Source organism: Odocoileus virginianus, chromosome 3, assembly GCF_023699985.2.
Source record: "Odocoileus virginianus isolate 20LAN1187 ecotype Illinois chromosome 3, Ovbor_1.2, whole genome shotgun sequence".
Lineage (NCBI taxonomy): Eukaryota > Metazoa > Chordata > Mammalia > Artiodactyla > Cervidae > Odocoileus > Odocoileus virginianus.
The window spans coordinates 57,655,720-57,671,729 of NC_069676.1; the positions used below are offsets into that span (position 1 = coordinate 57,655,720).

At 53.9% G+C, this 16,010-nt stretch overlaps 2 protein-coding genes across 4 annotated transcripts in view; one reads left to right on the forward strand and one right to left on the reverse strand.

Moving 5' to 3' along the window:
- Positions 1 to 8,751, forward strand: part of HMGXB3 (HMG-box containing 3) — a 63,779-nt gene extending 55,028 nt beyond the window's left edge. For all 3 annotated transcript variants that reach the window (XM_020885366.2, XM_070465633.1, XM_070465634.1), the window contains 5 exons: positions 2,302 to 2,521; positions 3,723 to 3,856; positions 4,607 to 4,723; positions 6,329 to 6,538; positions 7,494 to 8,751. In XM_020885366.2, coding sequence (XP_020741025.2) covers positions 2,302 to 2,521; positions 3,723 to 3,856; positions 4,607 to 4,723; positions 6,329 to 6,538; positions 7,494 to 7,961 — 1,149 coding nt within the window. In that variant the 3' untranslated portion in view covers positions 7,962 to 8,751. The remainder of the gene's footprint in view (positions 1 to 2,301; positions 2,522 to 3,722; positions 3,857 to 4,606; positions 4,724 to 6,328; positions 6,539 to 7,493) is intronic.
- A 129-nt stretch (positions 8,752 to 8,880) lies between these two features.
- Positions 8,881 to 16,010, reverse strand: part of CSF1R (colony stimulating factor 1 receptor) — a 33,014-nt gene continuing 25,884 nt past the window's right edge. The window contains exons 13-21 of the mRNA XM_070465635.1: positions 15,772 to 15,882; positions 14,922 to 15,084; positions 12,669 to 12,760; positions 12,456 to 12,553; positions 11,704 to 11,826; positions 11,514 to 11,625; positions 10,840 to 10,939; positions 9,888 to 9,996; positions 8,881 to 9,797 (exon numbers count right to left, since the gene is read on the reverse strand). Coding sequence (XP_070321736.1) covers positions 9,660 to 9,797; positions 9,888 to 9,996; positions 10,840 to 10,939; positions 11,514 to 11,625; positions 11,704 to 11,826; positions 12,456 to 12,553; positions 12,669 to 12,760; positions 14,922 to 15,084; positions 15,772 to 15,882 — 1,046 coding nt within the window. The 3' untranslated portion in view covers positions 8,881 to 9,659. The remainder of the gene's footprint in view (positions 9,798 to 9,887; positions 9,997 to 10,839; positions 10,940 to 11,513; positions 11,626 to 11,703; positions 11,827 to 12,455; positions 12,554 to 12,668; positions 12,761 to 14,921; positions 15,085 to 15,771; positions 15,883 to 16,010) is intronic.

Genomic DNA, 16,010 nt, shown 5'->3' on the forward strand with positions numbered 1-16,010 from the left:
AAATCTAACAACATGTAAACTCATGACTTAAGTTTATCCCAGGAAAGGAGGATTATGTCAACATTAGAAAATATACTAATATAGTTGAATACTTAACAGTTTAGAGGAGAAAACTCATATGATTATTTCACTGGATGTCTTAAAAAGGCTTTCAGTTTTATTCAACACCCATTTATGATAAAAACTTGCTGCAAATTGAGACTGATAGAGAAAATTCTTTAACCTAGTGTTGGGAATATTTTTTAAAAATCCCACAGATGAATGCTTTCCCTGTCATCATGCTGAGAGGGCTGGTCTGCCTGTACAGGTTTGGGGTGCCCAGTGAGTGTGCTAGTAGTCACAGGGGTGCAAACTTGCCATCTCTGAACTCTGCCATGTGAGTCTTTACACACTAGATGTGTAGCTCACTCCACTGGGCATGGTTCAGGACCTCTCAAGAAAAGCTCTGGTGTGTTTTGGCCTGACCAGCTGAGTGTATTAGTGATTTAATGCATATTCCTCTTTTTCTTCTCAATTAAAAAAAAAAGTATGTATACTGATCAAACAGTTCTATTTTTAAGGGGGTGGTGCATAATGAGATGTATGAAAATTGGCATAATACCACTGGAGCCTTCTGAGTGTCCCTTGTGGGTAAAATGAACTGCTTTTGTATTATTATCGCAAAAAAGGCTCTTTCCAGACTCATTCAAATCTGCTTGTCTTGTGGAAATGTTAATAGTAATGCAGCTACGATTTATTGAGCATTTTATTACATATGTCAGTTTCTTACACTGTACTCAATGCTTTACTTTCTGACTGACTTCTCAACCCAGTGAGATTTTTGTAGATTAAGGGACTGAAGCCCTTCCAAGCTCATCCAGCCGGGAAGGGGTGGTGCTGAGATCTGGCCTTGATCTTGCTCCTTAACTGTAGAGTCTGAGGTCTTAAGCATAGCCGTATTCACCAGTACCTCCTGGAACCCTGAGCTCCAGTTTCTGAAACACATCTGGTGACAGACTGCTTGACTTTTTGCTCTCCAGAATAGAGAGAAGCCCAGCTTCCTGCAAAGCTCATGTGTCCTAGTCCTCCTTGGCACCTGCCCTGTCCTGATCAAAGCTCTTTCCTCATAGAATGGAGTAGCGCTGACTTCACTTTCCATATGCATGTCTCTTCTTTTCAGGGTTTCTGGGTGTTTAGAGACTAGGACTTAGTTTTCTCCCTTTTGTGTATGGGATGCAAAGTTGGATAGTGCACATGAGGAGAATGGGATGGGGGTGTTCTAAAGTCTGTGAACTAAAACAGGAAGGTATAAAACAAATACGCAGTTGTCCATGAGGAGTTTGTAGAGTTGGCCCCTCCCCTCGGGGACTGTGTAGAGGAAAAACATCTGGACCATCTACATGTGGAGCAGTGGTTCTGATTTCGTGGTCGTAAGAATTACATTGGACAGCGATTTGCAAACTTCCTGGTGTGAGGCTTGCTGGTCCCACCCCCAGGATTTTTGATTCAGTGCATGGGGAGTGGGCCAAGCATTTGCATTTTCAACAAGTTCCCATGTGGTACTCCTGCCTCTGATCCAGGGCTCACACCTCAAGAACCACTCACCTAGGGACACTTTTAAAAATGCAAACTTAGGGATTTAGTTCATCCAGGTTGAGATGGAGCCTGGGTATCACCATTGCTGAGGAACACAAATGAATATGATGAGGTACTAGGATCAGGGTCTTACTTTGAGGGTCGCATCACAGGGCTCACAAGGAGAATTGAATAGCACAAGGTTAGATGTCTACAGTGGATGGTATGTGCTGCACGTAGAGATCACTGCATGTCGTGAGGAGGGAGGAAACAACAGGGCCTTTTAAAGTGGGCAGAGTGCCGCTAAATTTTACTCTCATGATTCCTGCAAGCCAGGCATAGGGATTAAGGGTTTGGCACTAGATCTTTGTTCACATTCTCCTTCTGTCCCTCACTCTGGTGGTCTGGTCTTAACTCAGGCCCCCTCTGGCTTGTATAGTAGTAGTTAATTAGCCAGTGTCTGGCACATGACAGGCTGTGGTAGCTGACCTCTCCTGGTGAGGCAGTGAAAATGACAGGAATAAAAACAGAGATGCAGAAGGAACTTAGGTCTTGGGGAATACAGTGATGTGGGAGGGAGCAGTGAGGCGAGGCACTGAGATGTTAAATTTGGGGGTATCCCAGCAAGACACAGCTCTCAATCTCCCTCCCCCTACTCAGCCTATGTTGAGATGGTAGGCTGTTACGTGTTGTGTTGCTGATGTTCTGTGACTCGTGTGTTTTGACTGTTTCTGTTTGACCTTTTAGTTCACCTGGCCTGACTTCCTGGCATCTAGTGAGGTCAACGTGGAGGACTTCTGGGCCACAATGGAGACAGAGGTGATTGAGCAAGTGGCCTTCCCCGCCAGCATCCCCATCACCAGGTTTGACGCCTCCGTCATTGCCCCCTTCTTCCCACCACTCATGAGAGGAGCTGTGGTCGTCAACACCGAGAAAGACAAGAGCCTGGACATGCAGCCAGTACCTGGTGAGGCCACCTGCTGATGACTGGGGTCAGGGCACGGTCCTGTGGAGTCTGGAACATTGTTTGTAGCCAGACAACATGAGTGGTAAAGAGGGGGCCAAGGCCACCCAGGGAGCTTTCTGGAAAGATTGTGACAAAATCCCCTGGAGAGTCAGAGTTTTGAAGAGCTGTCAGCCACATTGTCTAGGACCGACCCACAGAACTTGTCAGGCTTCTGGCATGCCCTGCACTGAACAGTGGGAACCCTGTGAAAAACGCTGGTGACAGGGCTCCAGCCCAGAGATTCTCACAGACAGATGTAAGGCAGGCAGGCTTGCTCAGCAGGTCTTTCAGGTGGTTTTGCAGGTGCTCTGTGCTTATATGTTGAGAAGCCCTCAGGTGCTCCTTTGAGAATGTTGGTTTCCGACAACCTGAGTTTGATTCCTAGCTGTGCCACTTAGTAGCCATGTGGCCTCTGCCACATCTCTTCATTGCCCTATCTTCTGTTGTGTTGTTTACAGAGGGGCATGACACTGCTACCCACCACCTAAGTTGTTGTGATGGTTAAGTGAGCTGTTAGCTGAATTTCTTGTTTAACTGCGACTCACAGTAAGCAGTAGGTTCTACATTGTTACCCAGTGTGCTGCTCATTTAAGTAGCACATGCGTATGTGTCTGTAAGTAACAACTTTCATAAAACTGTCCTTCTCCTTAACAAATGCTATTTTATTTCATTTTTTAAATCCTGGCTGCTGCTGCTGCTAAGTCACTTCAGTCGTGTCCAACTCTACTATGGCCTGCTAAATTGACTTTATAAGTAAGGCCCCCACATAGTTCTGTTGATCAGCAGGTTCAGGAATGTAGCATATCAAGAGTATTTTTAAAATGAGAGCTGCTGCGGTGTGGTAAGCATCTGCGATCATGGTTTTGAAAAACCTTAAAAGGTTAAAAGCCAACCCGTTTTGGGTGCTCTCTGCACCAGTGCTCTGCTGGGTATCTCCCCTAGACCTTCACAAGCAGAAGGCCAGTTCCGAGACCTCATGTGTCTGTAGAACACCCTAAGGCCTGCCTTGAGTTCCCCTCTCTCAGCCGCCAGGCATTGCTTGGGGCAGAGCCTGCTGGAGTGTGAACTGGGCCCCTCGCTTGTCCATCCGCACGTGTGAGGGACTTCTTAGGGTGTTTGGTGCCTGCGGCAGCGCCTCCCATCAGCTGGTCATCTCTTGCAGGCAACGGCAGTGCCTTGGTGCGCCTGCTCCAGGAGGGCGCGTGTAAGCTTGAGGAGATCGGCTCCTACAGCGAGGAGGAGCTGCAGTGCCTCCTGAGGCAGTGTGGCATCCCCTTTGGGGCAGAAGACTCCAAGGTGGGTCTCAGGGCGGTGCTGGGGACAGGGACTTTCTGGTGGGCAATTTTTCTGGCCAGGGATACAGATCCCCGTGACTGGGTACTTGTTTGGGGCAGAGGGTGCTGGCGGGCAGGGGAGCCTGGGAGATAGCCAGCAGCCAGGTCAGGCCTTGGATGTGAGGCCTTTGCATCCAGGCAGTTCCTCTGTTGAAGGTAGTGGGTCCATACTCGGATTCAAGAATCCAGGCTCTCCCGCTGACTGTGTGTGACCTTGGATAAACTGAGCCTCATTTTCCTCATTTGCAAAGTGGCAACAACCAAAATACCAGCCTCATGATGTTTGCAGTGTCTGGTTATCACCTCTCTAGGCTCTTAGAAAAGAAGTGCTGTAGCATTCATAGAGTGAGTATGCGTGTATGCATATTGTACCCATATATTATGTATTTCACGCTTAAAAATCCTATGTGCTAAGTTCAGATCCAAATGTTGGCTCCTCTTTGATCCCTTCTCTGCCATGTTAAAAGTAGTAGGAGAACCCAGGCCTCAGAGCCTGGCAGCTTGAGCAGTGTTGCTGTCTCTGTGACCTGGTCCTTTCAGGGCCTCGGTGTTCCTATCCATACCTTTAGGTACAGGACGTTGGGCTGGTGAGGCTTCAAGGCCTGTTCTGGCCTTACCAGTTGATTCATTCGCCCCGAGCAAGCATTAGTTGCTGTGGACCAATCCTGGCCCCTGAGCATTTACCACCAATTAACCTTGTCCTTCTGCTTAGGAGCAGCTCTGCTTCTCCTTGTTGGCCCTCTACGAATCTGTTCAGAATGGAGCCAGAGCTCGACAGCCCCCACCTCATCTCACAGGGGGCAAAGTCTACAAGGTGTGCCCCCACCAGGTAAGAGGATGACGAGGAACTCGGGGTGAATATCAGTTTACCCACACAGAGGAGCTGGCACTCAGGTCGCTGGGCCACTGTGGAACAGCTCCTTCCGGTCATCACCAGTGAGTAGTAAACGCCTCTTTGTGTGCTGGCCTCTGCATCAGTGGTGGAGAGTACGAGGGTGAGCAGCAAAGACATCACTCCTCAGTGCTCTCGTATTGAGAAATAAAGTCGCCATGACTGTGTCAACAGCTGGTAAAGAATCTGCCTGCAATGCGGGAGGCCTGGGTTCAGTCTCTGGGTTGGGAATATCCCCTGGAGAAGGGAAAGGCTACCCACTCCAGTATTCTGGCCTAGAGAATCCCATGGACTATACAGTCCATAGGGTTGCAAAGAATTGGACACGACTCAGCAACTTTTTCATGGCTCGTGGCAACGGCTCTGCAGGAACTAGACAAGGATCAGAGATGCGGGGCAGCCAGAGGAGGCCGAGAGCCCCATGTGATCTGGGGAAGGGGTGTGACCACTGTCCTGAGAGGGGAGCCTAGTGAGCGGCGGAGAGGGGTGGGAGGGGTCTCTGGAGGCCAGATCATGTAGCACTTTGTGGGCCAGAGGAACAGTTTGGATTTCTTCCAAGAGTGGTGAGGGGCCCTTTGGATGGTTTGAATGGGAAATGGTCTGATTTGGGTTCTCAGAAGATCACTCCTTAGGTCTTTAGAGAGTGGGCCTAGGGTATGTGGCTGCCAGGATAGCTCTGGGAAGGTTGTGCCATTCATCCCAAACCAAGGAGATGCCAGGATAGGAAACCTCCTGAAAAAGTAAGTGCTAAATGGGGAAGACAGTTTCACAAAGCCTTCAGCTCAGAGTGGGCAGGGGACTGGCCACCAAAAGGGAGTCAGGTCATCAGCCCTTTTTTATAACCCCTGACAAGTCAGAGCCTTCTCTGAGCATCGTGTTATGTGACTGGCATCCATCTCATGAGGAGGACTCAGAGGGGTGTGAGCGCTATAGATTTTGGGGCTGTGAGAGGGCAGCAATAGTACCTGGAGGCAATAGCCAGCACTGCTGTGGAGGAAGGAGGTAGAGGCAGAATTGGACACGGTGGACAGAAAGTAGACAGAGCTGCCCCGCAGTAGCCTGGCATTTGGGGAATCCTGCTGGGGGAGGTGTAGCCTTCACCAGAGGTTCCCATCTGGACGGCTCCCTCAAGGTCTGGTAGGGGGCTGCTTGCAATGCAGGTGTTCAGACTCCACCCCCAGAGGCTGATTCTGTGGATTCGGAGGGAGACTTTGGCTTCTAACCATCTCTGAGCTGCAGGCACCATGCAGCTTGGGAACCATCGGGCTAGATGGGGTTTAGGGGTGCGATGTTGAGGGGGGCTTGGAGCCAGTGCCTTGGGGAGGTGGGGGGTGTGTTTCAGCCTCATTTGAGGCTTGGGTGCTCTTCTCCCATGTGGGAGTGAACTGGCGACCTCACTTAGGGACAGGAGCATGAGGCTCCTGTAGGATAGCAGGACTTCAGTCATGAAACCTGATTGTTCACCATCCTGGGAGGAAGTGAGTGGACCCATCTCTGCAGATTGCCTTCCTCACCCTGTGCTACATCCTCCGTCGCCACCAGGTGGTCTGCGGCTCCAAGTATCTTGTGCGGGGCGAGAGTGCCCTCGACCACGTGGATCTGCTTGTCTCTTCCCGCCATTGGCCTCCTGTGTACGTGGTTGACATGGCCACACCTGTGGCCCTGTGTGCTGACCTCTGCTACCCGGAGCTGACCAACCAGATGTGGGGGAGGAATCAGGGCTGTTTCTCTAGCCCCACGGAGCCGCCAGTGGTACGTTCCCTTCTGAGAAACTGGGATCCCACGAGGCTGACCGTGTCTTACTCCCTGGTTCTTCGGGCAGGTCTTCTGTGACCCATCCAGCATCTTTTTTTCTCCACCAGTGTTTTGTCTCAGTACACTGGAACCAGCATTTATGCCACAAATCTCTACTGACCTTGTGTGTGAGGCCATAGCATGTCATTTAGTGTACCCAGGGTGAAAAACACAGGTATTGTGGGGGTCAAAGGGATTATCTTGCAGATGAACCTAGAAGATTGGCACCTTCGAAGACACTGTGCACTAACATACTAAGGCCCAGAGCAGCCCTACTTTGGCTTTGCCTGGATCTGCTGCCTGGCATTCCTTGTGTTGTCATCTAGAGGCACAGTGGCTTAGAAAATGCTGACCTTATCAACTTCTTTCCTCTAATTAAAAGGGGAAAGTAAGGCCACGAAGGGGAAATGGACTGGTTGAGAGTTCCACAGCAGATTAATAGCAGAGCTCTGGCCTCTGTGTCTTAGTGCATTGTCTCAAGCTTGGGTTCTTAGCACAGGCACATGCCCTTTGCTGAAAGAGACATTAGACTGGTAGGAGGAAGGGGACATCATTGTCATCACTTGCCTTTTTCTTATTACTCCCTGGGCATTGCTCACCCTGTCAGTTTGTGAGGGGCGTTGCAGGACATCAGAGCCTCTGGGGGAACCTCCCCTGCAGCCCTGGGCAGAATTGATGAGACACGGACAGAGTAAGAGCAGTTCCGGTAATCCCGAGTCTGCTCTGGGTGGTGGCCACTGTTACTGTCCCCTGTATCACACGAGGCCCAGGGGAGAAGGAACGGGGGATTACCCCAGGAGATGTGCCTGCCCTGTGGCAATGGAGGATTGAAACAGAGCTGACTGAGCCCGCAGTTTTCACGCCATCCTTCACACAGCTTGGACTTTAACCTTCCCTCTCATCTCCTTTCTAGAGTGTGTCCTGCCCAGAACTCCTGGACCAGCATTATACAGTGGACATGACAGAGGCTGAGCACTCTGTCCAGCACCCAGTCACCAAGACTGCTGCACGGCGCATCGTCCATGCAGGCACACAGCCCAGTCCTGGCGACCCCAGTGCTGGACACCACTCCCTGGACCTGTGTCCTGAGTTGGCACCCTATGCAGCCATCCTGGCCTCCTTTGCAGACAGCAAACCAAACAGCGTCCGCCAGCAGCCCATTGCCTTTGACAATGCCACCCACTATTACCTCTACAACCGCCTCATGGACTTCCTCACCAGCCGCGAGATCGTCAACCGGCAGATCCACGACATTGTGCAGAGCTGCCAGCCTGGTGAGGTGGTCATCCGTGACACCCTATACCGCCTTGGGGTTGCTCAGATCAAGACGGAGGCGGAAGAGGATGGTGAGGAAGAGGACGGGGCCACGGCCACAGAGTAAGCACGTCTCAAGCCATAGCAAGGCCCTTGCCCGAGGCACATCCATCCAGGGACCAGCCTCTGAGGCTGGGACTGACCAAAGAGCTTCCATTTCCTGAGCTCGGTGGAGCCTGGGGTCCTTGGTTCTCAGCCTTTCAGAGGTCGGGAGAGGCACCAGGACGCTCCTTACTAGACCCAGAGGCACACGTGAGTGGGTGGCACCATGTGTCCACTAGAGAGACAGGGAGGCTGAGAGAAGCTGGGGAGACTGCTGCTCCCCCTGGGCGCCTGTGGGCCAGGGTGGAGGCCCTGGCTGGGCCGGGGATGCTGTTTCCCTCCCCTGCAGCCCGTTGCCTTTGCCTCGGGGCCTGCCTTAGCTCTGCAGGTCCTGTGGGCTCCCAGAGGAGGCTTGCCCCTCTCTCTCCTGTTCTTCTGCACCCACACCTGGGGGCAGCTGAGCGGGTGGAAGGGGGCGAGCCACTGCTCCCTTCCAGGACTCTGCTCTCCCTCAAGCTGTGAGGGCCCCTCCTGGCCACTGCTGCTGCAGCTTCCTTCCTCCCCTAAAGAGGAAGTGGCCCGTGAGCATGGCATGACCTGGCGGCAGCAGGAAAACTCCCTTCTGTGAAGGGGAAGCAGACTGGGTCGTAAGGAAACAGCGGGACTGGCTCAAGTGCCCATGGTTTGCCTAGGGCACGGGAACTGGCCGTGTTACTTAATTTATTGAGAGGAGTGGGATAGATGGCTTTTCCCCCCCCTCTCCCTTCCCCTGACCAGAATAAAGTTTATTAAATTATATGGTTTGGGTGCAACAAGAGTCAGTTCCAGTCTCATTGTGTGGGGTAGAGTGTGGTTGGGCCTCAGAGGTGCCGGGGAGGGTCACTCACCGTGGAAGGACGGAGGCAGTCCCTGGGGGCACGGGGCACAGAGACACAGAGGCCAGCTGTGTTAATGGGGTTAGTTTAATGCTGACGGGGACATTCCACAGTGTGACTGTTAGTTATGATGAGTCAACCTGGAGCGGGTGCTGCTTGCTTGGTGTGGCCAGCCACACAGGTCCCCTGCCTCCCACCTCAGTATGGTGGGGGCCAGACAGAACACTCCAAGCTTTTAGCTGCCACCTGGCTCATTGCAGCAGGACCAGACCCAGGGCGGGGTGGGGCTGTGGAGAGACGGCCTAGAGGCAGAGGGGGACAATTAGGTTCCTCCAGAGGAGCCACAGGGCCTGAGCACAGCCCTAAGCATCTGTCTGCTCTCATCGAGCCACTCAGTGGCTGTCCCTTCCATTCTGCCAAGGCCCAGGGAACCTTGCTTTCTCAGTGTTTGGGTAGCTGTTGGGAACTTCAGTCGCCAAATCAGTCCATTTCCATTGAAACAGGAGGGATGGACGGGAGGCGGTTCCCAGAAGTGGGAACAGGTTAAGAGTGAGCTGGGTGTTCTCCCAGTTGGCATAGTGAAGCTGAGGCCACAGCTTTGAGAACTGGGGGGGGGGGTGGGGTGGGGCTCAGCCCCAGTCCCCAACTGGCAGTGATGGCCCAGGCCCTGGGAGTGGGGTTCTCACCAACCTCCTATAGAGCCCCTGTTCCTGAGTTTCAGAGCTGGGCCGGGCTGTTGAGGAAAAAGACGGAGGGCAGAGTCTGTGTGTTCTTCCCATGGTGCCCCATCCGTGGAGGAGGTGCGAGCTTGGAGGCGGGGAGGGCAGCACTTCCCTATGGTCCCCTCCTCAGCAGAACTGGTAGTTGTTGGGTTGCAGCAGGGGCTGGGCGATGTCACCCTGCTCGCAGCAGGTCAGGTGCTCGCTGGAGCTCTCCTCCTCCGGCTCGCTGCTGCTGCCGCCACTGCTCGGCAAATTGCTATAATCCTGGGTGCAGAGAGGCCAGGGAACTGTCAGTCCCGAAAGGTCAGGCTCAGCTTTAACCAAGCCGCTCACCGTGAGCCTGACCCCACTCACCGGCTCTCTCCTGTCTGCCTGAACCTGCTCCTGGAGGAGGGAGCAGATCTGCTGGAAGGTGGGTCTGCAAGTTGGCTCCAGGGCCCAGCAGGCCTGCATGATGCTGTATCTGAGACGGGAGAGGAAACAGCCGCTTATGGGCCTGGGAGTCACCATGTACGTGTGCACACACATACGTACACACACATACACACTCCTGCCTGGCAGAGGTCCTGAAACCGAGTCAGAAGTGAGCTTAGCACAAGACCAGTGTGAAGTCCTTGGTGTGCTTTATCTAATATTTCCGGTAACCCTGGGAAGGGGGCTTTTTGTCAGAATGGACCTGAAAATTAAGCTCAGGGATGCTACTTTGCCCAAGCTCTTGGCACAAAGGGGCACCCTTGCTGCCTGCAGGTAGGTTTAAGCGGCTGCTTGGTGGTAGTACTAAAGTGGGTGAGGAGCTGGTTAGCGGGCTGCGTGCATCCACCTTGGCAGGGAGCCCCTGGGTGGCGCAGGGAGCAGCTGTGGGCAGACGGTGGCTGGAGAAAGACGCAGTGGGCGAGACGGGCCAGCAGGCCTGCGGAAGGGCTGTGGTGAGGGCAGGGAGCCAGTGAGGAGCTTGTGGTGGGCCGGCTGTCGGGAGGCGGTTACGAGAGTGCAGTGGCTGGTGGCTGTGTTGAGCAAGAGGCCGGCCCCAGGACAGAAGCAAAGAGAAAAGCCTTCTTGGGCTCATAATAGCAGAGTCCAGATAAAACATTCATCATCCGTCTTGGGGCCAGCCCCTGTTAAGATCCCTCTTTGAGAATGTCCTCCATGCTACCTGGAAAACCCGTGGAAACCCTAAACTTGGTAAAAGGGGTCCGCGTTAGTCCATTGTGGGCAAGAGGAAACCTGGCCCTAGAACACTGGACTGGAAAGATGGGCCACACACCTTTCCATCCACTTCCACCAAACCCCGGGGTGCTTCACTTACATGTTCTTTGGGGCAAACGCGGGCTGAGCCATTTGGTATCCGTCCTTCACCAGCTTATAGAACTTGCTGTTCACCAGGATGCCAGGGTAGGGGTTGAGCCCTGCAAAAGGTAAGATCACGATGCTCAGTGCCCGCCGTCCCCTTCCCCCTTGCAGCTTGGCGGGGCTGGGTGTCGGGTCCCAGCTGGACGTGGTAGTCGAACAGCAGCTCCCCTTAACAAGGGCTTACTACGGGCCAGGCACTGCAAAAGGTGTCCTGCTAATTATAGACTTCGAGGATGTAGAAAACCTTTGCTCAGGTCTCATTACACCCGCGGAATTCCAGCACAGGCTTTGGTCGGTGGAGGAGCACATGGACGGGCTGAGCCCAGGTACTTGTCTTAGTGCCCCAGAAACGGGTGCTCGGTCTTCAGGGACATGCACGTCTCAGACAAGAGGAAACAGCATGCAAGGAAACAGCCTGGAGGGAGTGCTGTCAGGGTAGAGGGGCTCAGCCCACGTTGGAGCTGCGACACTTGGTTTTAAGATGCTTCCCCCGCCCCTGCACCCTCGGCAGCCCTTGCTCTGCGCTGACCTCCAGGCATCCTGGGCCAGCATCCTCCAGGAGGTGCAGGTGCCATGGGTCACCAAGCACCAGCCAGCCCCACGCTGAGCCTGACCGGGCCACCGGCTCACCGAGTGAGAAGATCTCCCAGAGCAGGATGCCATAGGACCACACGTCGCTCTGAACGGTGTAGACGCAGTCGAAGATGCTCTCCGGCGCCATCCACTTCACGGGCAGGCGAGCCTGGCAGAACAGACCCCGGTCACCTTGGGCCCAGGTCACCACCCCTCCCCAGCCTGGCCCAGCCCTCCCAGCACTCACGTTGCCCTTAACAATGTAGTTGGAGTCATTCATGATGTCCCGAGCCAGACCGAAGTCCCCAATCTTGGCCACGTGGCCGCTGGTCAGCAGCACATTTCTGGCCGCCACGTCCCGATGGATGCACTGAGGGAAGGCGCTGAGGGTCAGTCTTGGCCCCTCCCTGCCTGAGCCCAGGGTTCAGGAGGAGCAGCCAGGGCCCCAGAGGGCTTGGGGGATGAGGCAATGGCCATCATTTTTGGTCCCATACCCTGGCTCCAGGCCCTGCCTTCTACCATGACCCAAGTCTGAGAAAATGTCATGTGGTTAGACAGGCAGTGTTGAGAAACCGCCATGACTGGCCCTCTGGCTAAGAGCATCAGGAGCCGCCTCAGAAGCTTGGTGTTCTGCACGGGCCTGGAAACAGCTCTGGAGCTGCTAACAGGACCAGCGGCTGCCACCCTCAGGGCTGGCCCTCCCCTAAGTATCTGCGCACATCGTAACCCTGTCTTACCCTCATGCCATCCTGCGATTGCATCTGTCTTTATAGGTGTAGAAACCTAGGCTTGGAGAGGTTCAGTGGTTGCTCAAAGCCACACAGCAAGTGGCGGAGCCAGCATTCGAGCTCTAGAGACCCCAGTCTATGCTGTGAGGAGCATGGCCCCCTTCACAAACTCCATTTTCTTTCCCGTGTCCTCACCCATCTAGCCTCATGGGTTCAGCTGCCCCCACCCCCCTGGGTGACCACACAGAGGGACCTGTTTTCTGAGACTTACATTCTTGGAAGCAAGGAAGGCCATGCCCTGGGCCACCTGGCTCGAGAAGTGGAGCAGGTCACGCAGCTCCAGCGGCCGCCCGTCCTCCTTGTCCAGGTCTGGAGTCGGGAGAGGCATCAGGGCGGCCCCGCTGACTGCCACCCCCGGTCCCCGGCCCCACCTCGAACCCAGCAGCCCCTCTCCTCTCCCTCAGCCCTGGGTACCTCCTCGCACCTTGCTCAGAGAATGAGTCATTTGACGAAGAAGTGGACACAGGTCTCATCTCCACGTAGGTGTCCACGCCCTGGCTGGAGAAGCCGCTGTCCCTGCAGAGGAGAGGGGCCTATCATTCCCACTGCCCAGCTTAGGCCTCGCCCAGCCACTCAGCAGAGAGGAAAGGACCTGAGTCAACTTGGACTTCAGTTTCTGAACCACCCTCTCTCTTGAGTGATCAGTGACCCGTGCTTGGCCATCCAGCAAGGGCGCTTACAGCCTATTCCATCTTCAACAGCTCAGCCTGTTAGAAGTTTCTCCACTGTTCCTAATGCTAGTCTGCCCTGGGGCTGTTCCTCTTCCTGGTCCTTACTCTGCCCTCGAAAAGTGTCTCCCTCGTCCTTGGAACGCCCCAGTGGGGATTTGAGCTTATGCCAGGGCCCCTTCTTTGAGTCCACTTGTCTGCACTGTGCCTCTCCCTTCTGGCTTCACCCTGGGAAGCTGCAGATACTCAGACCACCCCCCCCCCCCCGCCCCCACCCCACACACAGACTAAAGACTTTGGAAACTAGGGACAAAACTTAGTCATTCCCACTCACCAGTTTCTCTAGGCAATTCTGGTGTGCAGCCAGAGTGGAGGCCTGATCTAGAGCTGCTTAAACTAATTCATGTGCATGTGAATCACCTGGAGAATCTTATTTGAATGCAGATTCTGACTCTGCAAGTCTGGAGGTGCCTGAGTTGGTACATTCCTAACAGCTCTCAGAAGACTATGAGCTTGTGCTTTGGGTAGCTGTTAATGTTGAGATAGGCTTCCCTGGTGGCTCAGACGGTAAAGCGTCTGCCTGTAATGCAGAAGACCTGGGTTCAGTCCCTGGGTCGGGAAGATCCCCTGGAGAAGGAAATGGCAACCCAGTACTCTTGCCTGGAAAATCCCATGGACAGAGGAGCCTGGTAGGTTATGGTCCATGGGGTCGCAGAGTCGGACATGACTGAGTGACACTTTTTCCACTTTCTAAGATTGTGAAACACCACTGCTTCTAATATTCCAACCAGATAGGAGCCTGGACCTCTCACCTCCTGCCCCCTTCTGTGACAGAGGTGTATACCGTGATGATGTCCTTACTCTAGTGTTCCTAGGAAAACAATCCAGTGTTTTATTTGTAGTCTGACCATCGAAAAACCATCCTCTCTCTTGGTCTGGAAACTATACTATTAGCAAGATTGGGTCACATGCCATTTGCCCTTGAAATCGTGAATATGGAAGCTAACACTTGATTTCTGTTCTCATTTTGAGTTGATCTGCCCTGAGTTCCCAGCATGAGGCCCAGTATGAGCCACCCTCTCCAAAGGGTGTCAGAGACTCCGAAGAGGAAGCATATCCTGCCAGCCCCCTTGCTTGAGGTCACTGGATAGAGTGACATGGTCTCCTTCCCCTTCTGCCTTCCAGACCGGGTAGCTGACAGTGGTAGGATAGGAGCCCAGTGTATACCCTTCTGATCCTGCTGCAGCTCGCAGTAGCCTGGCCCCGAGGCCTCACAGGCCCTGAGTCCAACACTTTGAGGAGAGCGGCATGGCTTAGGTGAGCACTGGGCAAGGAGGCAGCAGCAGGGTCTAACCAGGCCCCGCCTCTGCCTCTGCCTCGTGTATGACACGAAGCCGGCCACTTCCTCTCTGTGGTTCCCCATGTGGCCCTGTCCATCTGCCTCTGTGTGGCTTCCAGGAATCACAGCATTACAGTGAGAGCAGAAAGACTGAGAGGTTCTGCCTGGATGGCTTGTTGGGGAAACTGAGGCCCAAATGGACCAAGGACCTGGCCACAGCTATGCTATTTTGCCCCGTCATCCAACAAGGAACAGGTTCCATCCCACTTTCCCATGGCTGCTCAAAATTGGGATGGGTGCCCTCCAGGCCTCATAGCACATGCTATGGGAGAAATAGGGCCATTATCCCCAAGACTTGCCTGTGTCTAGCTAGGGCCCCGAATGGATCTTATACACACAATAAAATCATCCATTAACGCCTGACTCCACCAGACTGTGAGCTGCCTATCTCTGCTCGTTATACTCCCAGAATATTTGAGTAGGGGCTCAAATATTCCTTGGGTGATGGGAATAAGTAGGAAACAAACAAAAGTGCCCATATAATACGGGTAGCTACTCCCCACAGCACGAATGGGAAGGTGAAGACCACACAGCCACCCAAACCCTGAGCTGACTTTGGGAACAGACACGGGGCCCCACCTCCCAGTCCTGGCCTTTGCCAGGATACTACCTGCGGATGTATTTCTTTTCCAAGTGGATGTTCTTGTAGCCAGTGCCTGCCTCGGGGTCCTGGCCTGGACTCAGGCTGGGTCCCAGCATGGCCTCAGCCTTCCTTCGCAGAAAGTTGAGCAGGTCACCATAGCAACAGTACTCAGTGATGACCAGGACAGGGCCTAGAGCAGCCAAGAGAGTGGGGTCAGTGCGCCCTCAATCCACCACCCCACCTGGACAAGGATGTGGGGAAAGGGCGATAAGAACCTGGACTGTGACTCTGAAGCCCCGGATTCTAATCCTGCCTGACTGTAAGCAGCCCTCCATGCTTTCTGGGCCTTGGTGACCACATCTGTCTAGAGCAGAGGGACCCCCAAAAAACTAGCTGAAGAATTCTTTCTTCCAAGGAAAACTAAGGCAGTTCCGTATAAGTCATAGCTGCTATAGGAGAATAGGATGGGGCAGACTGAATCCCATTGGTTCCTGGGACACTTCTATGGGCCCTGTGGTGAGTGCCCAGCCTCTTTGAGTGGGGGCTTAAAGTTAGATTTGGAGGGCTTCACTAGACCCACAGCATCAGACTCCCTGGAGCAGGGTCCGAAGATCTGCATTCTTTGCTCCTTTTCCAGGTGACTCTGATGTCCACGCATGTCTGAGAGCCACCGGTCAGAGCTCCCAGAACTGCCTGTCATCCCCAAGCAGCTTCTGACCAGTCCAGGCGTCTGGCCTTAGGAATTCAAGGGGTGCCCAGACAGGGATCCTACCTTTACTTTGTGGGAATGGGAAGGGGAAGATGGATGGAGTGAGGCCACCCCGGGGCCCTCAGATGCCCAAGACCATGGCCCCGCATGCCTGCCAGGGCCCCTCACCTCCATGGGTACAGGCTCCCAGGAGGTTGACTATGTTCTCATGCTGGCCCAGGTGGCTCATGATCTTCAGCTCTGACATGAGGGCTTCCTTCTCGTCAGCGTGCGCCGTGGCTGGGAGGTGGGGCCACAGAGAAAGGACAGGACATGGAGAGCCACACACAGGAGACACCGGGGAGCAAAGCAGGGGGCACCCAGAGCGCCCAAGATCATCAGAAGCCAAGAGAGGCAGAATAGATGAG